The sequence below is a fragment of the Clarias gariepinus genome, chromosome 24 (assembly GCF_024256425.1).
Source record: "Clarias gariepinus isolate MV-2021 ecotype Netherlands chromosome 24, CGAR_prim_01v2, whole genome shotgun sequence".
Classification (NCBI taxonomy): domain Eukaryota; kingdom Metazoa; phylum Chordata; class Actinopteri; order Siluriformes; family Clariidae; genus Clarias; species Clarias gariepinus.
The window spans coordinates 24,991,459-25,017,812 of record NC_071123.1 but is presented as its reverse complement, the minus strand read 5'-3'; the positions used below and the strand labels follow the sequence as shown (position 1 = coordinate 25,017,812).

At 40.2% G+C, this 26,354-nt stretch overlaps 1 protein-coding gene across 2 annotated transcripts; it reads right to left on the bottom strand.

The window, feature by feature from the left end:
• Positions 1 to 3,524: 3,524 nt before the first annotated feature.
• Positions 3,525 to 26,129, bottom strand: gab3 (GRB2 associated binding protein 3). 2 transcript variants are annotated; one of them, XM_053485469.1, is made up of 10 exons: positions 25,752 to 26,129; positions 16,391 to 16,718; positions 7,496 to 7,703; positions 6,801 to 7,135; positions 6,512 to 6,567; positions 5,850 to 6,084; positions 5,210 to 5,291; positions 5,029 to 5,077; positions 4,813 to 4,914; positions 3,525 to 4,688 (listed from the first exon to the last, which is right to left on the bottom strand). In XM_053485469.1, exons 1-10 carry the CDS (start codon positions 25,821 to 25,823, stop codon positions 4,575 to 4,577), a joined length of 1,581 nt encoding a protein of 526 aa, XP_053341444.1. In that variant the 5' UTR covers positions 25,824 to 26,129; the 3' UTR covers positions 3,525 to 4,574. The 2 variants fall into 2 exon arrangements, with proteins under 2 accessions (XP_053341444.1, XP_053341443.1); XM_053485468.1 differs by having other exon boundaries at positions 5,029 to 5,107; positions 25,752 to 26,128.
• Between the last annotated feature and the right edge of the window lie 225 nt (positions 26,130 to 26,354).

The window sequence follows — 26,354 nt, the reverse complement described above, 5'->3', positions numbered from 1 at the left end:
CACACACCTGATAAAGCACTAACGACTCTCCGCTCTCTAGCGCCGCCCTGGTGTTCCTCCGTGCACTGTGACTAATCGGGGCATTTCTGTCTCTCTCTTTCTCTCGACAGCTTAAAACCCGGTTGATCCTGCAGTACTCTTTGGATATAATTTTTTCCCTTCTTTCTCGTGTGTGCGAGTTTCTCCGTGGGTTGCATTCTTTCGGTTCTGCATGAAAATACAAAAACGGTCCGATTACAGGTATTTTATATTCTTACGGGTCAAAGTCATTAAAAGAAGATACGTTTTTATACCGAACAACTGAAAAAATCTATATATATTTTTCTCCACGTGAAGGTTTTGCAGCCTAGGAGCAGCGAGTCGAAACGCCAAGATGTTTCTCCTTCATCGGTTTTAATTATCAGTTTATGTGTGCGCGGCACTTGAGTTTCGTTAATTGACAGTGTCTACTTATATCTAGGGTTGTCATGGTAACTGCATGCCAGCGTCTCACTATTTCAATTAAAAGTTCATGATGTAGCGCAGTGACTGTGGAACTTGAGAAGCATCTCAGTCTGGTTTTTAATTTTCATGTTAATGTCCCAGTGTTCAAATGCCTTATTTTTTGCGTACTTTCGTGAGTTTGTTATTTTAAATGGAGACGTGCAACAAGTGCACTCACAACCAAGAGCAACGTGTGTTTTTGGCAAGACATTTTTGGTTCTGGAAATCTATTTATATGCTGCAACTTCCTCATTGTCATGCGGCGCACAGCTCATGGTTGTTTAGCAACGGCACCACAGCAGCGCAAACTCCCGTGCACTTTGGGAAGAAATCGAAAGTGGTGGGCGTTTCCACGCGTTTTTAGACGTGACATGTGACCGGCCCCTCACAGGCCTGACTGGTATACACATGCTAGCTAGGCTACGTAAACATGTGGAATAAATAGTGCGACATTATGACAGACATTGAAGTTACCATGACAACTCTGTGCACAAAATGCACTGTATTGAATAAACCTAAAGATCGTTAATTTATGCTTAAATTTTTCTTCCAGGTAAGACCTGTTTAAGCCAAAGGTCCGATCAGTCCTGGACAAAAATGTACATTGTCATATGACATTATTATTATTATTATTATTATTGCTAAAATCTCGCGATTTAATATATTATGCTGGTCCCCGGTTTTAACTGCTGATTAATTTATTTACCAAAGTGTAAAACTGATGAAGCCACGAAACATCTACAAGTTCTATCATAAGTCCAATCAAGCCTCGACTCGTTACTGCTAGACGTATATTTTTTTCCAGTTGTTAAATAAAATCTGGGACTCCCACTGATATTAGCAGGCTAACTAACATTAAGATTTGCCAACAGTTAGCAAGCTAATGTCAAAGCTGAGGTTTAACCAAAAATGAAATTTACAGTTTTCCACTTATCCATGACACATATGGTCTGGAGTTTGCTTATTTAGTTTTATTACAGATCTAAGAGGCTAAATAGCTAATAAGTGTGTACAGTTATAGCTAAAATTTTAGCGCTGTGGCTAATTAGAAAACTGGAAAGTGAAAAATTATGTCCATTTGATTTTTGGTCAAAATTTGGCTTTTATACTCTAGAACATGGCAATTAGCTGCTAACATACATCTGCTAATAAACTAGCACCCATCGTATATAATAAGCTCATTTTTAATATTTTATCATTTACTGATTTTTAATTATATCGATCTGCACCCCGGGCTTTGATCCAATCTGATGTCTAATGTTAATTATTTATTAGCCAGCTGGATTTTCTTCTCTTTTTTTCTTGTTGATGCTAATCCTCTCTCTAATATTGTGCCAAAATGGTTTGGTTGCCAAATTTTTCCCAAAACAGGTGCACTGTTCCCTGTCCAGGTGGAACCCAGGTATGTGTCTTCTCAGGCGATGTTTTCGATTTATTCAATTTAACTTAAACTACGCTAATGCTGCTAGCGTTAGCATTTTAGGGTTTCCTTAATTTATTTATTTATTTATTTATTTTGGTTTCTTTTCCTCAAAAAATGGACTTGTGCAAGGTTTAATTTATGGTATATTCAATTTTTTGAAAGATAGTATTTAGTCCAAATCACAATATTTAAAAGTATGAATATAAAGCATTATTTATTCTATTATAATGTGATATTTTTTTCCACGTTGACGCTCTTTCTGGATTTTGGAACTGGTGGACGGACAGGAAGTGGATTCTTATTATTAATGAGAAGGAGAAAGACGTTAGAGAGGGAAATAAAAGAGAAGTGGATGAAGTTATGTTGCACCATATGTACTAAGTGCCATATTAAAATATTAGGTTATGAAAGAAAATATCAGTTTAATGTTTTAATTTGGTGATCTGATTGACATGATATCAGTATTTCATAATAAACTTCGTTATGAACACCACCTCCATGTACTGGTTTTTGCTCTTAACTGTGAGCCGTCAATTGCGACAATTGCTAATAATTGTGATAAACTGGAGCGTTTCATTTTGTTTGTAATTGCTTCATTTAACAAGTAAATTTTCAATTCCTGCATTTAAATACCTTATTATACTTGTTTGCTTTTAGACCCACCTAATAGGGTGGTTTGTGTACTTGGTCAGATAAGTCAACATCACCCTAGATGTCAGATGCACAACATATACAAACTTCATGTACTTTATTATACTTTAATTAGAAATTTAATCATTCCGACTACAGATAAACTAACTAACTTTTTAAGTTATTTAGAACTGATTAGCGACTTTATGCACAAATTATATTATTACTACAATTAAATTCTTCTTGTAATTACTTCAGTTCATACAAAACATTTTACTTTATTTATCATCAATTATTACTTACTATACCCTGACTGTAACTGTTGTTTTAATTACACTTATAAGTACCGTATGTAAACTGAGGTACAATTAATGCAATGCATTTACATTCTACTGGTATATGACAATTCATTCAGAAATTCTAGCAAAGTTTTAGCTATATTTTAAAGAAACATAAACAACATGGTTTAATCTCTGCCTTACCTTGTACCTTATTTAATTAAATGTAATAGCTGTTTTAACTACTGTAATGTACTGACATGTTACTGACATGACAATTTAGTCATTTATGCTAGAACTATTCAAAGTAACATAAATAACTGTTTTTTTATATTGCTAATATTTATAAATACTTGACCTAACTTAATTTAAGTTATAACTACTGTAAAGTACCTAAATGCTACTGATATATGATAAACAAATTACTCAGAAAGTTTTTGATATAACTATTTAAAGTTACATAAATAACAGTTTTATTTACTATTTATATACTTATGGTAACTGAGTTATATCCACTGTAATGTTCCTACATGCTACTGACATACAACGTACTCAGAAATTTGAGCTGAAAATTTTTTTGCTATAACTAATGAAAGTTTCAAAAGTGTAACATTACTGTAATATAACTACAATAACTGTAATTAAAACTCAATAACAGCTTTTTAAGACCAATGAAATAAAAGGCACACATTATTTTTATTATTATTTTATTGATTTATTACTTATTTTTTGCGAGGTCAACTTTTCTTAACTTGAAAAATAATTTGATTTTGAAATGTACAGCACACAATCGGGAATGGTGTTTGTTAAACATGCACAACATGCGCACATAAACACACACACACACACACACACACACACTTCCTTAGACAACCGTAAAGTTTTTGGTATGATACTGATGAAATCACAGTGACAGTACTGTAGTTGTGCTTTTGACAAAATGCTGAATATTTTATTCAGTCGTGATGACATCACAGTGAAACACGGACACTACAAGTCCACTACTGAGAACTGTATTTTTAAATATGAATATTTTCTCCCCTATGAGTCATCGCAAATTCTTTGTTTAGGATAGAAACATTCAAAATTATAAAAAATAAAATGTATTTGAATTTTCCTTCAAATAATAAAAAAAAGAAACATACAGATTTTAGTGTTTTTACCTCTTAACGACTATTACAGCCTTAGACTGTTTTTAATGTTTTGCTGCCCCTAGTGCTTTGAAACGCACAGCGTTGGGTTGATATTACAGAAAATATCCGTAGGAACTGTGGGGGAACTGTTATTTTGTTAGTGGACTCAGACTCCATTTTTGTACCATTTGATTTTTTAACCCTGTTTTGTAAAATCTCAATCACAGAAGAGAAAGAACACAACATCTTATACAATCTCACATCCCTTATAACTGACACAGTCAGACGGTAATGTAGATCTGATTAAAGAAATAATCATGTACCAACAACACATCGCAATATATATTAACACACAGAATATTACAGTTATAGAGACTTCAACATGCCGGAGCTACCCTTTTTCAGTTTCTCAGCTGGACTCTGAACAAGCATTGCATTCGTCCTAGCACTGAATGTTGACCTTTCACAGTGGGTTGATGTTGTACCTGAACTTGAAATAGATAGTTTTTGTCCTTCAGTCTCTGTCCTCGCACCTCTGAGAGGGAACTCAGACCAAGTGCACCGCGTTTACTGCACACTGATTTGTTTTCTGATTGTACAATGATTTTACAGTTTTTTTCTTTTCCTTCACACTTTCGGCTGCCGGCTGTCCTTCCACTCCGTCCTGGTGTTCTGCAGCGCCTGAGTCTTCTTCTCGTCCACCTGAACATAGTCCACGCGCTGCTCATCCAGCAGAGGTTTCTGGAAGCAACAATATGTTATAAGACTAAAGGAAGTAGATTTTTGTTTATTTGTACCTTATTTCATGTTCCGTAAGAATTGATGTATTATCTCCTTTTCCCTTCCCCAGTGTTAAACTGCTTACCTTTTGAACAGGTGAGGGAGAGGCGGAGTTAAAATCCAGTGACAGGTAATCCAGGTGAGAGCTCCGGAACCAGGGGGCGGAGTCACATGTAGAGAACAAAGACTGTACACAGAAAAACACACACCTTTTTATTTCTACAATAGTTTTGCTTTAAGCAGATTTTATCTGTCATTTAGAAATCAGATAATACAGAGAGACTAAGAGAGCGAGAGTTACCGTAGGCGTGATGTTCCCTTCCTGCTCGGTGGGATTTAAGCCCCGTCCCCTGTCCCATGGAACACAAAGAGGTGAGGCACTAGATACACAGGAAAACAACAAACAAACATTTGAATGATTGAATGACAGAGAACATGTTCACAAATGAGATAAGTATTAGGTTCTGGTTTATTCTGCTCACCTTGGCTCTGTCAGGGTGTGAATCCGGGGAAGGTGGGTGGGGCATTCGTTAATGGTGGACAAATCGAGGGGCGGTGGTTTCACTACAATGGAGGATAAAAATTAACATGACAGATAATAAACAAGTAATCTTAAATAATGCTATATTTAAAATGAAGTATTTACAGTAACAGCTTAAAAACCTTCAACATAACACTGTTGTGAGCTCACAATGTTCTAAAGCATGGTGTTTATCTCCATGGTGCTTTATAACACTGTTAGGGCTTCCTGACTCAGGAGAATGAGGAAGTTTTCCCACAGTGAGGTGAGTCATGAGCCACTCAGTTGCATTAAAAAATTATTTTAGGTACATTAGATCATGATAGGGATTTTTTTAAATTGATACCATTATACCTTCAGGGTGAAATGTTTAGTGGAATGTGATAGGAGAAACCATTAAGATCCTGTGTGAAATTTTTAAAGTAAATCAGTATGATTCTGATGTGGAACTGTAAATTAAAGCTTTGCGGTAAAATTATTAATGGAAGCCGTTAAGATCTTGATGGGAAAAAGTTTAATGTAAAAACTATTAAGATCATAACTGCAAAATGATGAATGAAAAGCATTATGGTCCTGTTGAGAAAAGTTTGACAGAAACATACCCCGCCTCCTCGGCTTCAGACTGCGGTTGATTGGAGGAGGCTCCATATCGGAGCCTGGAGGAAGAGGTGGTTCTGGTTTCCCATTCGTCAACAATGAAACAGGAAGTGTGGATGGACTCATAGGAATGTAGCCGTCGACTTCAATGTCGGAGGTGCTGATTGGCGGAGAGGCCATTGGCACGTAAGAGGAATCATCTGATTGGCTCTCGGAAGGAGCGTTAACCATAAACATCGGCTAGAGAGAGCGAGAGAAAAAGAGAGACAGGAGACTGACTGAGCATTCGAGTGTCCATTATATCAGACATAAAATATTCGTATTCAGTGTATTTGCTCTACACGGCTTTAACGCATCTGCAACCCCTGAATTCTGTAACATTCCAGTGTTACAAGCGTCTGTGGTTTAACGAGAGTATCCCTTTTCATCTAAAACCTCCTCACACTGTGGACAAACACTCCAGAATATTTGCAAGACGATTCTGTGTAATGTGGAATTATAAAATGAGCTACATTGCTAAAGCTAGCTAACAACACTGCTGGAATGATTAGCCTCCTAAGGAGATTAACTGGTGGAAACACAACAGTGAGACATAATTGTGATACAAAGAAATCAAACAAAAAAAATAAACACTTGAATATTAGAATAAGTAAGATAATGTGTTTACCAGATTCAGACTCAGTCTTTTATTCCAGTTTCCTCTGGCGCTGAACTCGAACTCACCTGCAGGTAAAGCAATGCAGTCAAAAACTCTGTCAGCTTAGCGCATGTTAGCTAGAGATCATTCCTGCACATATAGACGATCCATAACTCCCTGCCTTAAGATGCTAAAAGACACGCCCCCTTTATAGAGGGCATGGTTTTTGCCTTTGAACATAAAATCACTCTCATTATCATATCACATGACAAAAACTGTGTGTACACCTGTGTGTGTGTGTGTGTGTGCGCGTTCGCACCTCTTCTGAAATGCTCCCCGCCCGACAGCGACGTCCTGCGTGGGAGGAGCCCCGGTTGCCCCTGGTTACGCACGGTGTCCTCGGGACAGCGGTGATCGGACATCTGTGTGGGTTTGGGTGGGAGAGGAGGGGGCGTGGCACAGAACGGGCTGTCGAATCGGAAGACGTCGCCAGGGCCGCGGACGGGACACGATGATAGCTGCCGTGTCCCATACAGGACGCCGAAGGGTAAGGGGGCGGAGTCTATGCACATGCCGGGACTGAACACGTCATCGGTCACGTTTTCGAAGGAACTTTGTTCAAACGAACGCTCTGAGTTCGACATGCTGTCACACCTGATACACAATGAACAAAAAATATATAGAAAAAAGACTTTTAAAAAAAAAATTTGAAACATAATTTAAATAATTTACAGATTTAGCTAGCTCAATTTCCTCTATGTAGCTAGCTTAAAATGACAGCCATGTCTAGCTAGCTAGCATTGCAAACAAAGTTGGTTAAGGAAGCAGCACTGATTCATATTGATTTGCATCATTACAACTTATACAGAAAAAAATACGTATTTATTATTTATTTACCTAAAATAAAATGTATGAGGCAAAAAACTTGCCAGTTTTAATTATAAGAGTAAAAATAGGGCAAAAAAAAGAGGCAAAATTCTACAGACCATATTGCTTTTTTTGGGCGGGGCTTACCTGGTGATGCTCTTCCTCCCAGTTTCACACTGAGACAGAAAAAGATAATCGAGCGGGATGCTGATGTCCGAGTCACTGGGTTCGTCTCTGGCGGCAGCGTCTACTTCAGTAACTGGCTCGTCCTGGTTGGATGAAAATGGGGTGTGAGTTGAGAGCACGGGAGAGGGATGATGGGAGGAAGGCGTTTGGGCGAGACTGTCCATTGACTCTAAAAAAAAAGGAGTCAAATGATAATGAGTCATAATAATTAATGAATGAAATTAATTCTAATATGTATAATGATACAAATCTGATATGTTGGTTAACAATCCATCACGCTAATTCTTTAACCTGGAAAAGACTAGCAAAAAAATAAATAAACAGGGAAGAAGTAGCATGCTGAACCAGTGGCTTGTAACTAGTTTGCATATTAATTCTTTTTTGAAAATAGGTAATGTAGTAAAGCTAAAGCTCGGTCAGCAAAATCTTTAGCTAGCATAGTTAAGGAACAATATCATAATCAGGTATGTACTAATTGGTTTGATAAATGAAAAGCATACTAATTCTCTGTTCTATAAGAATTTTGCATAGTAAAGTAGCGGTTAGCATGCTTAACACAATCGATCATTTTTGTGCTACATTTGAACTACTGAATATTGTTTTTCATCAGCTTTTTTTATTGTCGTTGGAGATTTTAACCATGCAAATCTCAAGTCAGTGTTTTCTAAATTTTATCAGTCTGTGGGGGAAAACACACTGGATCTTACACAAACATTTCTAATGCATATCGGGCAGAGCCCCGCCCCCAGCTCGGCTACTCAGACCACATCTGAAGCAGGTGAAAACCTGACCAGCAGGAGCTATCTCCGCTCTTCAGGACTGTTTTAAGAACACTGACTGGAACATGTTTTGAGAGGTTGCATCTTACGGCAACTTCACCGACTTGGAGGAGTACACATCAGTAAAGAGCTACATCAACAAGTGCACCAATGATGTCACTGTCTCCAAGAGCATCATCTCAGGCCCCAACCAGAAACCGTGGATTACCCAAAAGGTATGTGCACTTCTTTTTTCTTGAATTTCTCTGCCCAGAGAATTCACAATCACTACAGGAACAGCAGTGACACACGGGCATACAAGCCATCACCAACTACAGGACATCATCACCTGCCTGTGACAGTAATGGCTCCCTTGCAGATGCGCTAAACGGCTTCTTCGCTCAGTTTGATGCACAGAATGACGGGACAAAGAGAAAGACCGCCCCTCCTCTGAACAACAAGGTGCTCTGTCTCACCAGAACTGATGTAAGGAATTCTCTACGCAGAGTTAACCCACATAAAGCTGCGGAACCAGACTTTATCTGGCCCTTACACACCTAGACAACAAGGACACCTACGTTTAAAGCTGTACATAGATTTCAGTTCAGCATTTAATACTATCTTCCCCCAACACCTGATCAGGAAGCTGAGCTTCTTGGGCCTAAATTCTGGATCCTCTGTACCGTGATCCTGGACTTTCTGACCGGAAGACCTCAGTCAGTGCGGATCGAGAACTGCACCTCCAGTACCACACTGAGTACTGGGGCCCCCCAGGGCTGTGTGCTCAGTCCCCTGCTGTTCACATTGCTGACTCACGACTGTGTAGTGGCACACAGTTCCAACCACATCATCAAGTTTGCTAATGACTCGACTGTGGTGGGTCTCATCAGCAAGACTGATGAGTCAGCATACAGAGAGGAAGTGCAGAGTTGATAAAACAAAAGAGATGGTTGTTGACTTCAGGGGGACACAGTACGACCACTCCCCACTGAACATCAACGGCTCCTCTGTGAAGATCGTCAACAGCACAAAATTCCTGGGCAGGAGATTCTTACCTGGTCCACCCAACAACTTCTTTTTTTTCAAAGAAGGCTGAGAAAGGACCAGCTTCCACCATTGATCCGTACCACTATATATAGAGAGTCTATCGAGAGCATCTTGAGCAGCTGCATCACTGTCTGGTTTGAGAATTGTCCATCTCGGACCACAAGACCCTACAGCGAATAGTGAGGACAGCCGAGAAGATCATTGGGGTCTCTTTTCCCTCTATCACAGACATCTACACCACACATTGCATCTGCAAAGTCCCCAGCCATGTGGCTCATAGGACACACCCCTCACACACACTCTTCACCCTTCTGCCATCTGGAAAAAGGTACCGAAACATCCAGGCACTCACATCCAGACTGTGTAACAGCTTCTTTCCACAAGCCATTCATCTCCTCAACAAAAAGGGACTGGACTGATAAACACACACACACATATACAATCACTCAGATAAACTCAACCACCTCAATAACATTGGGACTGAACTAACAACCATCTAACAATTCATACATACCAACCTTTTGCACAATATTTATTTCTTGTTATTTGCACAAAACTCACAGCTACTTACAAAAAATGTTTACTGTTTCTCCTCCCACTACCTCAACTCATTACCTCATCACCACAGAGTATTGAAATGTGTCATGTTGGCATGTTGTCACTCTTGTTTGCACATTTGCATGTGCACTTTATGTTGCCTCTTTTGTACTGTATAAGACTTAGATCGTTTTCTATTATCTTAAAATGTTAATCTGTCTTGTCTCAACTAGTCAACTAATTAGGTTTCTTAACTAGCTAGTTAGTTTTGTTAATTTATATTGTATGTAGCAAGTTGGTCTTGGAGGAACGTTGTTTCATTTCATTCTGTACTAAACTGACTTGACTTCAGCTACTGTATGTCAATAATTACCTAAAAGTGAGCAGTGCATTCTGGGTAAACTCTGCTTTAAACTTCAACAGAGCTGATAAAGTAACAAAACCACCCCTTAACATATAACCCACAGAGAAGTGTGTAGAGGAAGTCAGCGAGGTCCATGTTATAACTCGTACTGGCACATGGCCAGAATGAGACACAGCTGTTATAATGCCACATAAACAGCAGGTGGCGGCGACGAAGCAGTGACGAGCCTCTGCACAAACACTGACGACCTCCTGTCCATCCTCTTTCTTTTTTAAGAAAGTGAGCATGAAATGCCCACGAGCGTAACGGCTCCCAATCACGTGCATTACACACCACGCAGAACTCATGACCATCACACGCACATACACATACACACAGCAGTTTTCCACAGACACTCCACAGCATTTTTTTGAGAAATGAAAGTGTGTGTGGGTGTGTGGAAAATGTGAGTGCGTCATTAGAATGCAGGGAGGCTGTGTCCGGTCCGGTGACTTGTTTTTTTTCCCTTCACTTAATTATTTTCTAACATCCATCTTTTTGTATGTGCGATTGTATGTGTGATTTTTTTAAAAAAAAGAACCTCATTAAAGCAGCTGTTCGCAACATTTAATTCTATTAACCTGTAGAAATTACAGCAATGGCGCAGGGACCAGTGACAGGGTTTTCTCCACATCGTATTTATCTCATTCTGCGGTTAGTGACCGGACAGTTGGGGCAAATTCTTAAAATCTGTAAAATGTAAAAATGTTTCTAGACAGGTAGTAATAAGGTGTAATCCTCCAGCGGCCCCAGTTTCTGTCTTGTTTTCTACAGTCTTAACATTCCATTATTCCGTTATCTATCTATTTATTTGTGTGCCCAAAGTGACCATCTGTAACAACTTCACTGAAGTGTTTATTATCTTAAGATGCAGTTTAAAGCATCTGTCTGTAACTTAAAATTTGTTACACCCGTGAAGATATATGTACACAGTATATGGAGGAAAGGGCATGTATCTTCTTTAATTTTTAGGTCCAGCCTGCTTTAGCATTCTGGTTCCTGCTTCCTACAACCTATTTGATGATTGCTCATTTCACTTTCGTTGTTCCCGCCTCCAGCATCACGATTGGTTGACCAGGGGACGGGGAAGACCACATATGCCTCTTCCGCCTAGGCCACCCCAGACTGTGCCTTTGCTTCGCTGCGTTTATCGTTAACTCATTACTGAGATTCACTGTGTATGACACTTTGCTTGTTATTTTGACAATGCTTGTGGTTTTCCCTCTTCTGTATTTGCCCTGTGTTCTGAGAGACTTTGTCTATGACCCCTCGCGTGTTTTTGACTCTCTTTTGGTTTGCCCTTTGATTGTGTTTTTCTGCTCATTGTAAAGAGCTTCTGTAAACAGTTTACAGTGGGGCAAAAAAGTATTTAGTCAGCCACCAATTGTGCAAGTTCTTCCACTTAAAAAGATGAGAGAGGCCTGAAATTTTCATCATAGGTATACCTCAACTATGAGAGACAAAATAAGAAAAAAAAAACTAGAAAATCACATGGTAGGATTTTTAATGAATTAATGTGTGAATTATGGTGAAAAATAAGTATTTTTTGGACTCCGACAAACAAGCAAGATTTCTGGCTCTCGTGTAACTTCTTCTTTAAGAGGCTCCTCTGTCCTCCACTCAGTACCTGTATTAATGGCATCGATTATCATAAAAGACACCTGTCCACAACCTCAAACAGTCACACTCCAAACTCCACTATGGCCAAGACCAAAGAGCTGTCAAAGGTCACCAGAAACTTAATTGTAGACCTGCACCAGGCTGGGAAGCCTGAATTTGCAACAGGTAAGCAGTTGGTGTGAAGAAATCAACTGTGGGAGCAACTATTAGAAAATAGAAGACATACAAGACCACTGATAATCTCCCTTGATCTGGGGCTCTACGCAAGATCTCACCCCGTGGGGTCAAAAAGATCACAAGAACTGTAAGCAAAAAAACAAGAACCACACGGGAAGATCTAGTGAAGGACCTGCAGAAAGCTGGGACCAAAGTAACAAAGGCTACCATCAATAACTCACTGCTCCGCCAGGGACTCAAATCCTGGATTTTGATAATCCAGAAGAGGATTGGGAGAATGTCATATGATCAGATGAAACTAAAATAGAACTTTTTGGTAAAAACTCAACTTGTCATGTTTGGAGAAGAAAGAATGCTGAGTTGCATCCAAAGAACACTATACCTACTGTGAAGCATGGGGGTGGAAACATGACGCTTTGGGGCTGTTTTTCTGCAAATAGACCAGGGCGACTGATCTGTGTAAGGGAAAGAATGAATTGGGCCATGTTTCGTGAGACTTTGAGTGAAAACCACCTTCCATCAGCATGGAATATGAAACATGGCTGGGTCTTTCAGCATGACAATGATCCCAAACGCACCGCCTGGGCAACAAAGGATTGGCTTCGTAAGAAGCATTGTAAGGTCCTGGAGTGGCCTAGCCAGTCTCCTGATCTCAACCCCATGGAGAATCTTTGGAGGGAGTTGAGAGCCCATGTTGCCCAGAGGCAGCCACAAAACATCACTGCTCTAGAGGAGATCTGCATGGAGGAACGGGCCAAAATACCAGCAACAGTGTGTGAAAACCTTGTGAAGACTTACAGAATATGTTTGACCTCTGTCATTGCCAACAAAGGGTTTACAACAAAGTATTGAGATTAAGTTTTGTTATTGACCAAATACTTATTTTCCACCATAATTAGCAAAAAAATTCTTTAAAAATCCTACAATGTGATTTTATCCCCCCTTATTTTTTCTCTCTTAGTTGAGGTATACATACTGTATAATGAAAATAACAGGCAACTCTTATCTTTTTAAGTGGGAGAACTTGAACAATTGGTGGCTGATTAAACACTTTTTTGCCCCAATGTATGTGTAGCGGTTTGTGGGATGTTGGCACCATATGATTTACACTCTCTAGGTTTCGGTTACTCAGGGTTGTAAGGGGAGAGTGCTGTAATTTTTGGTTATTTTCTTTTGGGTAGTTTTTAGTGTTTCACCTTGAGATAAGTTCAAGCAATTATTATTATTATTATTTTTAATTTTCTCTCCTCAGAGCTGTCAAAGCTGATTCCCACCTGTCATTAGAACGCCCCCCCCATCCAACCCCAACCACCAACCAGGGAGGGCGAAGGCTATCACATGTTCCCACTGATACATGGACACCAGTCACCGCATTTTTTTGAACCGCTAGCTCACGCACAGTAGGGGCAATGTAACACACTTCCGCTATCCGCTCTTTCCTCTTGTTATGCTAATGGTTGGCTAGCATTACGATTGATGTGAGATTGTTTAGGTTCAGGTGCCACACACATCTTGCCACCACATTGCAAGGAAATTTGTGTCTTTGAAATTATTTTGGCCGTGTCAGCTTCCAAAGCTTACAACTATTTTTCACCAAGGAAACACACTCCTCGCCTCTCACCTTGTTTTTTTTCTGCCTGGCCTAGACCGAAGTGTAACAAATTGTTTTAAATTTTTAACAATAACGTTGTTGTAATCCTCTAGCCAGCCAATTTTTTTTCAGCATCCTATTAAATAATTAAATGATTACTCGTTTGATTGATTGATTCATTAATAAATTATTTGACAAATTGGTTGCTTGACTTGTTGATTAATTGATTAATGTACAGGAGGTAAAATTCTTAAAGCGGTCGTCTGTAAATTGTCAATGACTACATAATGTTTAATATTTGATCTCCTGTTCTGTCTCCGTTGTTTTTCGTCTCTTTGTACACATCCCTGTGGATGAGCTGTTGCTATGGAAACGATAACATCAACCTGCGCAACAGTCAGAGCTCCTGTTACGGAGAACTAATTAACAATTTCTGACCAATCAGAGCGTAGGATTCTGCAGCAGTGATGTGGGTGGTAAATGGATTGCTGATGTCATGCTGAAACTCACAGACTGGATATGACACACCTCATCGCCTCGACCAATCAACGTCAAGACACGCATGATGTATTTGTAAGAATTTGGGAGGGCCTTGTGTGTGTCCACTTACTAGCTTTTGGCGCTAATGTTTGCAAGCTAAACAATACTTGTTATTGTTAAATTCACCATGCACACATAGTGTGCGTGTGTGTGGTGTGTGTTTTAAATGCTCAACTAGCCCAGCTCTGTATCTACCATCTGTTATCTTTGGGAGTAATGTGTAAACTTGCGGTTAAGTTTAATTCCTGGTGTGTGTGTGTGTATGTGTGTATGTGGGGGATGACAACGGGTGTGAACCTGTATCTGTGCAAGCCTGTGCATGCATACTTCTGATTACATACACTGTGTGTGTGTTTGTGTGTGTGTGTGTGTGTGTGTGTGTGAGAGAGAGAGAGTCATTTTACCAGACATTTGTCTCCAGGACAGCAGGGAAGCAAAACATTTCCAGCTAACATTTATCTCTGAGCGTAAACAGCATAAACGCTAATCGGCCTTGTTTTGCTAGGCCTCCGCTAATCACGTGACCACCTGCTGTTTGCAGTTACATCTAGCTAGCGTTACTTTCTTCTCTCTCTGTGCTCATACAAGCCTGTTAGCGCTTTGCTACGCCGCAGGTGCCACTGTTAGAAACATGCCAAGAGTAGCTAAATATGCCTAGTTTTTAAAAAATTTGCATTAAATTAAATACGAATCAAATGTTCCCCCATCATTAGCTTCAGCGCTAATGCCATGTCAGGACCGGTTATTTTTTGCACATTGTTAAGTTGCACTGTGGTCCAGAATGTGTTAGCACATGCTAAAAATACACCAGCATATCCTCAGTTAGCTAGTGTTGTTCCTTATGAAATGCCTGCTAATGCTAGTACTAATGCTAGTATGTCAGTACTGTTAGCTCAAATGCTATTTCTGATACTCCTTTGCTAGTTTCTATTATATTATTACAAGTTTAAAACCAGGTCTGTTGTTCTCTCTCTCTCTCTCTCTCTCTCTGTTTGCGTGTATAGATGGCTACGTGATTGCTTCAGCCATGCTAATAAAAGATTATTTGAATGCTTATTTGAATCTGGGAGAGAGTGAGAGAACAGTGTGTTACGAAAGAAAGATGAGGTGGAGAAAAAAAAGGAAAATGAAGTGAACATGTTAAAAGTGACATATCTATCTACGTGTAGCTAGCTAGCTATCTGCATTCCTTTTTCTCCTTTTCCTTTTATGCTAGCATTAGCAGTTTGTCATTAGCCTTATACATCAGCAAAAACATCTAGTTGTTTACAGGAAAAGGAGGAAGACACTGTCTGTGTGTGTGTGTGTGTGTGTGTGTGTGGGAGTGCGTGACTCAGCATAAAAGGGGTCAGAGACACTCTTGACTCTTATCTATACATCTCTTGACACCTCAAGTTTTGATAACAGAGATGTGTTAGCATTTGATGCTAGGTGTAATTTTAGCGTCGCGGGCTCTTTTTTTTTTCTTTTGCTAATTCTTCTTCACATCTGAGGCAAATGTCAACCTTCCAGATCATTCTGAATCATTTCTCCTTCACTGTGACTTCAGTTCTGTAAAAAACGCCACAAGGCTAACCCGGTTAATCGTTAGCCCCAGTGATTAGCTATTGTGCGCATGCTATTAGTGTTCTCCAGTTGCCTAGCAACAGTGTTCCGAGTCTGATGGTTTGAAGGGCGGGAGCGTTGTGTTTTCACCGGGCCATGACGAAAATAAACACACACACACACACACACAAAGCCAAGTGTTCCATTCGGACGCACCTGAACAGGTGTGTCGCAGTGTGTCTGGTTCTTTAGATGTGTGCGCGCGTGTGTGTGTGTGTGTGTGTTGCACTGTACACTGTATTTGTGTGTGCTTATGTGAGTGTGTGTGTGTCACCGTATTTGTGTGTCTAAAAGCAGGTGTGTTCAGATGTACAGCTTGTTTACATATCAGTGTGTATCTGTTCAGGAGTGTTTGTGTGTGTGTGTGTGTGTGTGTGTTTGTCTTTTTGTGTTGAGACGTGTTTGTGTGTGTTCGGATGTATGTTGAGAGGTGTGTGTGTGTGTGTGTGCCGCACATATGTAAGTGGGCATGTGTGTGTTTGTATTTGTGTTGAGATGAGCGTGTCTTTGGATGTGTGTGTGTGTGTGCGTGTTGGCACGAGTGTGTGTTTGTGTGTGTGTGTGTGTGTGTGTCACACCTGTGCTGTGGTTGAAGGTGCTGAAGGTGCAGATCTGGCCGATGTTCCTCACCCAGCTGTTCATCTCCTCGGCCGTCTTGGCCAGCAGGTAGAACACACGCGTTGATGTCTTTACTACGAACAAGTGCTGATTGGCCAGGTGGCGTTTGACAGGCCACACCCCCCACTCCAGCTCCCGCCCTGACTCCGCCTCAGCCGCCACCTCACATTCCTGCAGGTCGATGGAGCGAATGGGCTTCCGAGAAGTTTTACTGCGAAAGTACTCAAGAACGTCGGGATCTCCACTCATCCGTCCACGCCGCAGGACGAACCAGCGCTTCCGCCATGCCTGAGAGAGAGAGAGAGAGAGAGTGAGAGAGAGAGAGAACATTGAAACCAAAAATAATGAGATAAAAAGCGGTCGTATAAAACTTAAAGCTGATGTCTGCTGAGTGTCTTAGTCCTGAAAATGTTTTGATATGAAACAGACACACCCACCCAGCCACCCAGCCACACACACACACACACACACACACACACAGATATGCTCACTTAAACACACATGCTTATTATGTATTCCAATTATATGCACATGTGCTTCTAGCAAAGCACCAAAAACCAAATAGTAACACCTAAAAAGTGTGAGTGTGTACCTGTGTGTGTGTACATAGAATAAACAGGGGGGGGCGGGGGGCGGGGGGCGGGGGGGGGGGGGGGGGGGTGTTTAGCAATAACCAAATGTTCCCATAACTTGAATAATATGTGCATGCTTGCACGTGTGAACATGTGTGTGTGTGTGTGTGTGTGTGTGTGTATGTGTGTGTGTGTGTACTTAACCAGTGACAAATGTCCTCATGAATTTATTATACATAACAAGTGTGTGTTTGTTAACAGGGATTTGCTGCGTTGTGAGGACCCCATGTCCCCGCAGTCCTAATATATAACGTGTGTGTGCGTGTGAGTGCTCCAGCCTACTAGATCTGTTTCCCTGTTCCTTTGTTTTCTTCCCCATCGTTCTGTTTTGTTATACCTAGGTCACTGTGTACCTTTCACATTTTTAAAACATGCACACACTCTCGCTTTCTCTCTTAACACACACACACACAGGCAGGAAACAGAAGGAATGTGTGACATGACCACTAATGGAGATAGCTCTCTAACGGTCAGATGTTCAGTAGGAAGCATGCGGTGTGTGTGTGTGTGTGTGTGTGTGTTACTGTGCTGTGAGCTTTCACACACATTCTGCTCATCACTCTTCCTTTTTTATGGCATAACAACCCCAAACCTCACATACAGAAACTGTCAGTTTATATTTTTGCTACGAGACACAAACCAGGACGTTGTTCCTCCATGTGAGATCTGATACAAGACGCGGTGTGGAGATTCAGCCGTATTCATTTTAATTCAAAAGCTAATTAGTGTAACCAGCTGGCTAACACAACAGCCATGTGATTAGCTGCTTGTTTTGTGTAACTGTTGCAAACTCGCAAAAAAGTCTGTTTTGTGTGATTTACAACTTGGCAGTATTTGCATGAAAGTTACATTTAAGGCTAAACGCAGTCAGTTTCGGTTTCCTTCAACTTTAGAAACTTCTGCCTTTCTAAAAAACAGCTGTAACGGAGCATTAGGATCGCAACTAGAAACACTGGAAAACACGTAAATGTGTCTTTTAAGGTTAAGTGTCTTCTATTTACGTGTGTGTGTGTGTGTGTGTGCCGTTCATAGGGGTTGTTAGCATAACCACACTGAGGTTTCTCCAAGCGTGCGAAGTCACCAAGTGTCAAACAATGCCATGTTTCACTCTCTGTTTTATTGTTTATTTTCTTACATGAAGGTAGGCTACTGCTCGTCGTGTAACCACAAGAGCCACGCTCTCTTTCTCTCTGTGTGTGTGTGTGTGTGTGTGTGAGAAAGCGAGAGAGGAACCAGTTGTTCTTTTCCCAGCATTCTTCACAAACAGGAAGTCTGAGACCTACAGACCTTGTCAGTATGTGTGTGTGTGTGTGTGTGTGTGTGTGTGTGGGAGAGTGTGTGTGTGTGTGTGTGTGTGTATATGTGGGTTGGTGGGTGAGGGTAGGCATGAATTCACATGAATACTATAGGCATAGTAATTTTAATGAGTGTGTGTGTGTGTGTGTGTTTTGGTTTAAACAGTTCCTCAGTATAAGGAGAAGTAGAAACGTTAGCAACTATTAGAGTCTCAACCCCAACACACATACTTGATAACAATTTAACCCACAACACACACACTCACACACACACACACACACCTTGTTTATCAACAACACACCCAGTAAACACTCATTAAAGACTAAACATCTGTTATGTAATTACAAGAAAAGTCTAGTACAAAAAAGTATCGAATAATTATTAAAAATAAATGTATATTAAATATTCAGAATTGTTTTTTTTTTTTTTTACTTCAAAGTTGTTTAATAACTGAGCAAAAAAACAAACAAACTTATGGTCAGGCAAGATATTTTTTATTATATACTGTATATGTTACATTTTAATTGAACGAAATAGATATCTTAAATACATTCTTTAATAAAAGCTGCATTTTTGTTTTATTTATTTACTTTGTGGGGACACGTGACAATGTCCTAGCATTATGATGACTTGTCCTCACAAAGCAAGTTTTGGTTTCTACAAACTCTCTCTCTCTCTCTCTCACACACACACACATACACACACACACACCTACATTCCTTTGATGGCATGCATGCACAAGCAATTTAGTACGCAAATTTATGAAAATGTTTTTCAAGACTTCCTCAGACAAAACAAAGATAGACAGAAAAACTCACGTAAAAACACACAAAAAGGAAATTAATCAACAGCTTTGTTTAACAAATGTCTTGTTTATGGAGTACAAAGCAACATCGCTGGATTTTCAAGGCCGTTGGGGTCGTTGTCATGGAGACATTGTATATAGTATGTAATGTTATATTAATAGTAATATTATGTAATATAATTCTGATTACCGAAAACCGATTAGCCGAGAGAAGAAAATGTAGCGCATAACTCATGGAGGAGGGTGAGGGGCGGAGCCGAGATCTGACAACTATTTGGGCAGAAAGTAAAATCCCAAAGTACAAGTACAGTAAGTTACAATACGACACAAATAACATGTATCAGTAATGGAGTTTTACCACCTGTAGAGAAGCGGTGTTACACTCCACAACAGGTCCTCGGTTTCCTGTTGTGTTTTTACTCCAGTACACCTGACTTACAGAAGTCTGTTTTAGCTATTATTTATCATAAAAACGTTCCTATTTTACCATTTTTAAACATTTAAGTTTTTTCATTTATTGTATAGCACTGTAACTTTTGGGTGTTTATATTTACATACAATGTTGATATTTTACATTTTCAACATACAAGCTACAAATCAACATCAGTAAATCATTAAAATAAAAAGATAATTAAATTGAATTAATTTGAAATACTTCTCAGTATTTGTCTGTTCTACCTTTTAAATTTCATAGTTTCTTAGTTTTTCTTTCAAGAAACAAATTTAATAGGAGTTCTTACGATTCTCTGTATTTATATTTAAATGTATTTTTGGCTTATATGGGAATAAATACAATGGTTACCCAATGGCCTTCAGGGTCCTCAGTTGATTATAAAGGTTTCTATATTCATGGATGGATATAAAATTTATAAAGAAATAAACAATAAAAAATGATTAACTACAACGTTAAACAGCTTTTGTAATATATGAACATCCTAACGTAGATATTATTATGTAGAGTACTGTGTCACTCTCTCATCTTCTAAACCGCTTTATCCTGAATTAAGTGGTTTAAAAGGGTCACGGGGACCTGGAGCCTGTCCCAGGAGACTTAGAGCACGAGGCAGGGTACACCCTGGACAGGGTGCCAATCCATCACAGGGCACACACACACACATACACACACTCTCATTCACACACTACGGGCAATTTGGGAACCTATCCTACAATACATGTCCTTGGACTGTGTGAGGAAACCGGAGTACCCAGAGGAAACCCACCAAGCATAGGGAGAACATGCAAACTCCATGCACACAGAGACAGGAGTCGAGCCTGGCCGGGAATCGAACCCTGACCCTGGAGGTGCAAGGGGTCAGTGCTAACCCCAACACCACTGTGCCGCCTAGAATACTGTGTGCTGCTTGAATTATAAAATTTAAAGCTTATGTTTTTTTTTTTTTTTGGTTGACATGAAACCAAAAAGAAAGAGTATTTTACATACAAGGTTTATCTCTTTCCCTCTCTCTCTCTTGCACACACACACACACACACACACAGAACTGTGTAGCCCTAACCTTTTTAACCTGCTCACTTGTGCTTACCTGGTCTTTGGCTAATTTCTGCCTGCTTACATGCACCTGGCACTCTGAGTGCTCCCCATAGTTTGCAACACGCCCAGATTTTACAGTAACACACACACACACACACACACACACACACACACAGGTCAATATTTCCACATCTCTACACATCTTCCACATTTCTACATCTTGATGGTGAACCTTTCTTTTTTTCACAATAAAAAACCAATAACCCTGGGACTCACAGAATCGTGTGTGTGTGTGTGTGTGTGTGTGTGTGTTTATTATGCTGTCTCTGTACAGTCAAAACAATTATTTTAATCTGGTTTGCACAATGCTGTAGAATTCCTAATATCTACCCACACACACACACACACACACATGGTGGCCCTTGTACAACAAACATGTTGAAGGTCACCTGGAAATGCAGAGATGCGTGACCCAAAAACATGTACACACATAAATGTTAAACAAACACACACGCATGCGTGCACACACACACACACACACACACACACACAGCTTGGCTAACAAAGTAATTCAGAATAATTTTAAACATATTTATAAGAATCTTTTGTTCATGACACACAAACACGCTTTGGAAATCCAACAAAACAGAAGTTAAAAACAAAGAAACGTACAAAACGAAAAGAGGAACCAGGCTTTTACACACAACCTGCACTTAGACGGACGAGGAAGAACCACGCGACACGGAGATGTTTATCAAAAATGCAGCACAATGGACCAGTGGTAACTAAGGCTGAGATATGAGATCTCACTTAAGTTGTGTAAAATTATTGTGTAAATATTACACAAAATAAAGACAAACGATTAACACAAATAAGTTGTTAAACATGTAAAAATACACAAATTTGTGTCAAACCTCCATCGATCACAAGCTGAAATACAAAATGAACCAATCAAAGAGAAACTTCACCCTAGGAACTACAGTCTGAAATATACAATATACAAGAGCATTGAGTTAAAGCAGGACTTTGGATTGTACAGAAGAACAGCACACACTTCTGAGAGTAAAAGCTTTATATTATATTATCTATCTTATTTCTCTATATAATCTCCTGCTACACTAATGCACTTTTCCAGTGTTTCACTCGTGCTTGGACACTATCAAATTTTAGGAAAAAGTTTCATTATGGCAGAGCCATGATCGGACCACGTGTCTGATAGACGTCTGCAGTGCCGGCCTCCCAGGAATTCCTAAAATGGGGTTTTCAAATGTGTGAAAGATCGTCCCTACAGTTCTCACAGACAGATGTGTCTCTTCCGCAAGTCAGAAATGTCGATTTTCAAGGATCAGACGATCCACTCTCTGAAGGTTTGCGACTGCATTGGAATCATCATTCATGGACGCACAACTTTCTTTAAAATGTTTGCAGCGTTCAAATGTTTTACTGCAGCTTGAAGTCCGCTGTACAAGTCAATCACCCATTTCACGCCTTTATTCACCAGAAATTTTATTACAAGTGTGGGTTTGACCTGAACGCCCCTTGTGGTAAGACTCACAATTTATTTCTGATCTTAAAATTGTCCCCGCCTCTGAAGGAAACCAAAAACATGCAAACTCCACACACACACACACACACACACAAACAGGAGGTGCATGGCAGCAGCGCTAACCACCAAGCCACTGTGCCACCCTCTTAGTTCCAGTGAAGGGAAATTGTAATGCTACAGAGACATTCTAGACAAATGGGTCCTTCTACACAACTTTGTGGAGAAGCAGCACATGTGAATGTGATGGTCAGGGGCGCACTTACAATTGGTTGAAAATAGAAAGAATCAAAGTGCAACCATGAAAGCTCAAATTCATCCAATAGCTGGTGTAAAAGCCAGACATAGATGCATGAAAAATCAACAACAACAACAACAACAAAAACAGTTAAAGAATTTTTTGGAATTTTTTGTTTTTGGTTTGTTAAAAAAAAAAATTGTTAGTATTTGTTGTTATATTTAGAGTCGAAGCCCAAACTGGAAATGTCTGTTTGTTCTTACTACGTGAATAGTTAAGAGTCTTTCATTAGATAATCTCTGCAGTGATTAATATGGTTCAGCTGCAACGAGGTATTTAACCCTTCAGACTGTGGAGCAGTGGAAAAAGCCCATGCCATCTAATGAGTCCAGATCTAGTGTAATGAGTGAGTAGTGAGTGGATCAGGTTAGGAGGAGGGGTGGATGAAGTGACGCACCAATCAAGCCTTACTGCACAGGCCCCTGTGGTTATGACCAGGTTATCACATCTATAGAGTTTTTCTCCTCTGATGGCACGGCCATGTTCCACGATAGCAATGGATTCATCAGGCTCTAATTGTGAACGAGCGGTTCAGGGAGCGTGAGGAATCACTTTCACACATGGATCGGCCACTACAGAGTCCAGACTTTAACCCCATTGAGAATGTTTGGGATGTGCTGGAGAAGGTTTCACACATCTCCCATCATCAACACAAGATCTTGGAGAAAAAATAATGAGACTCTGGACAGTAATAAAGGTTGTGCATAAGCCTATCGAAACCATGACACGGCCGTAATCAAAGAAATAAAATATTGGAGTGTGACTTTTTTTTGCCCCGGCAGTGTATATTATTGTTAAAATGAACACATTTAAAAGTGTAGCTTTTAAATAGATTTGCTTTTCCACTTGTGATATAACATTGTTTCTTTCTTTCTTTATTTGTAATGTAGATTTAAAAAAAAATTAAAATAATAACGTCTTAACGTCTCCCTCAACCAAATGTGTGTTGTGATTGCTGCTTTGCTACAATGACAATTGTTAAAAGCGCTATACAAATAAAATTGAATTGAATTGAATTGAATTAGGGCTAGATACTTAATTTTTAAAAAATCACATTGTTATAATGAAGATTTAAAATTCAATGTGTTACTATTTAATGTACCTTTTTTGTATTTAAGCGTATTTAATAGTAAATAACTGGACAAATGGTCTAATGTGGATGTTTGCCAATATTTATTTATTAACTTAAAATTATATTAAAAATGACATAATTAATACAAAAAATATGTAATTAATTAGTTATTAATTAGTAATTGCAGCCAATGAAATAATCGAACAGGTCCGTATTTTACACAAGTAATTGTGTAGCGCATGTAAGTTTGCGATGCTGTTTCAGCGGTATGTGTGACTGACGTGTCTCGTGTGTGACGTGGCGTCAAGGCGTCTTGTACGTTCACAAATGAAAGCGGCCGCAAACTTTTCTGAAAAACATGGCTTGTTTGTCAGACACAGCTGAAATTGTGTTTAGTTGGAAAAAATATATTATATATTAAAAATATATTATTTGATTGTTGTAACGATGCTAGCTAAATGATATTAAAAGTAACACTTCGCTAGGCTGCAGCTCATTCGTAAAAATAGTGTTTATTCTCCGGTTTATTGTGAAAATCTAATCTACTTTAGATGATGGAGAGCTTCCTATCGGGTTCATGCTCTCCTTTGTGTGATAAATAAATCCCAGGATATTTATCAAAACAATTCGCAAATTGTAATTCAAATACTTATACTAATAACACGCATGCTGCGATGGGTTGCTGTGACCTTTCCCTTGTAGCGAGTCAGAACGTCTATGCAGATGGTGGCCGGTTACTAACGCAACACAGAGAAATATACATAAAAACAACACATTTTACTTCTCTTGAATTTTTTATTAAACGTTTTTTTTTGTGATCGTTAAGATCTGGCAACCCTGTCAGGGCTCATTAGTGATATTTCACCTCGTTTCATAAGGCTCTTTACAGTAAAGGTTCGAACGGATAAGGGCTGGGCCACACACACACACACACACACACCACATTTACTCACAGCGTTAGCAAAATTAACTTTAATTAAAACTCAGTATGTAGCACAATGCTGACTTTTGAGTTTCTAGATAAATGTGAAGTCAGCTTCCAGGAGCCCACACCCACAGACACACACACACACACACACACACGCTTGCACACAGATACACAGTTGGGGGCTTGTGGTCTACCAGAGGACAGTTTCTGAGTAAAGTGGAACCTTCTATAGCTCTAGTGTAGAGACATGTGTCTGTGTTAGACTGATCTGAGAACAGTCTGTATGTGTGTGTGTGTGTGTGTGTGTGTGTGTGTGTGTGTGTGTGTGTGTGTGTGTGTGTGTGTATGAGTGACGGTGCAATGTGATGAAGCCGGGTCACACTGGTACCGCCCTGAAGTTGCCTTGAGCACGGTGTGTTTCATTGCCGTTTGTGTACCGTGTAGCGCGTTCCTGCTGTCGCTTGCGTTATAGCAGCGATAAACGCTCTCTCACTCACAGCTTTAACGCTTGACCTCTGACACTGGAGACTCCTTCCACACAAGCAGGCTTTAAGAAAGCGGCGCAACGGTTATGCTGCATGCACTGCTCACACACGCCGACGCGCCGTTGCTATAGAAACCGTAAAGTATTGAAATTAACGCATGAATATGAACCTGTGATCTGTACAAACACCTGCCGAGAGTATGCGAACTGTCACTCAGCAAGAGTGTGTGTCAGCCCTCAGCGTGATGCACACACACGCGCACACACACGCACACACACACACGCACACACACACACCGGGAAGATAGCAGAGAGTTTTCAAGAAGAAGAAATTCTTACTGTTTGTGTGTACGTGTGTGAGTGTATGCGTGTGTGTGTGTGTGTGTGTGTGTGTGTGTGTGTGTGTGTGTGTGTGTCTGTTTAGGCGTGTGTTGGATTTGATTTCCCTACACATGGTGTGTTTCAGACACATGATTTCTGCTATAGTGTAGCTCACACACCACAGACACACACACTCACACACACTGCTTCCTCTCGGCAACACACACTCGAGTATTAATAATGACGCTTAACACACACACATGTACAGATGCACACGTCCAACACGCACGACAACGTGATGTTACACTGAAACTGAGCTTGTTTTTAGGGGACTCCACACACACACACATGCACGCACGCGCGCGCTTTCATACTGCAGCACCTGCTACTCTAATGCCCTCTCTCGCTCTCAGACACACATACACACACACACACACAGGTCCTTCTACTCACGTATCTCTTGAGCTTTTTCTCTGGTGGGGATTTAACCAGCCATCCGGTACACACCACGTCCCCCGTGCTCATGTCTGTGTCCGGTGTGTGTGTGTGTGTGTGAGTGAAGCGCACACTGAATACAGAGCTAATCCGATGTCAAGCCTCCAGCGTCCAGACGAGGAACTAACAGCATCGCTCTCGCTCTCTCTCTCTCTCTCACACACACACACACACACACAAACACACACACACACACACACACACAAACACACAGAGAAAGAGAGCGTGAGAGTGTGAGAGTGTGAGTGTCCTCATGCGTGCCTGTAAGTGAATCTGAAAGAGAGACGACTTGTATTTGCATGCAAGCAGTCTGTGCGCGCGTGTGTGCGCGCGTATGTGTGTGTGTTTGAAGAGAGAGAGAGAGAGAGAGAGAGAGAGAGAGACGTCCCTTCTTTTGGTGGCTAATGACAAAACAGCATATGACCATGTGTGTGTGTGTGTGTGTGTGTGTGTGTGTATACAAAAAAATGAGAGTATACAATACTGTCAGTGGGCTTCGTTAAGGTTTATTTTGTGTGTGTGTGTGTGTGTGTGTGTGTGTGGGTGGGTGGCTGTGTGAAA

Coding starts and splice junctions, on each gene's coding strand:
- gab3 (XM_053485468.1), bottom strand. CDS start 25,823: ATGAGCACGGGGGACGTGGTGTGTACCGGATGGCTGGTTAAATCCCCA. Junction 5,292..5,849: donor TCTGAAGCCGAGGAGGCGGG/GTATGTTTCTGT, acceptor CCTCCATTGTAG/TGAAACCACCGCCCCTCGAT. Junction 5,108..5,209: donor CACACCCTGACAGAGCCAAG/GTGAGCAGAATA, acceptor CTGTGTATCTAG/TGCCTCACCTCTTTGTGTTC.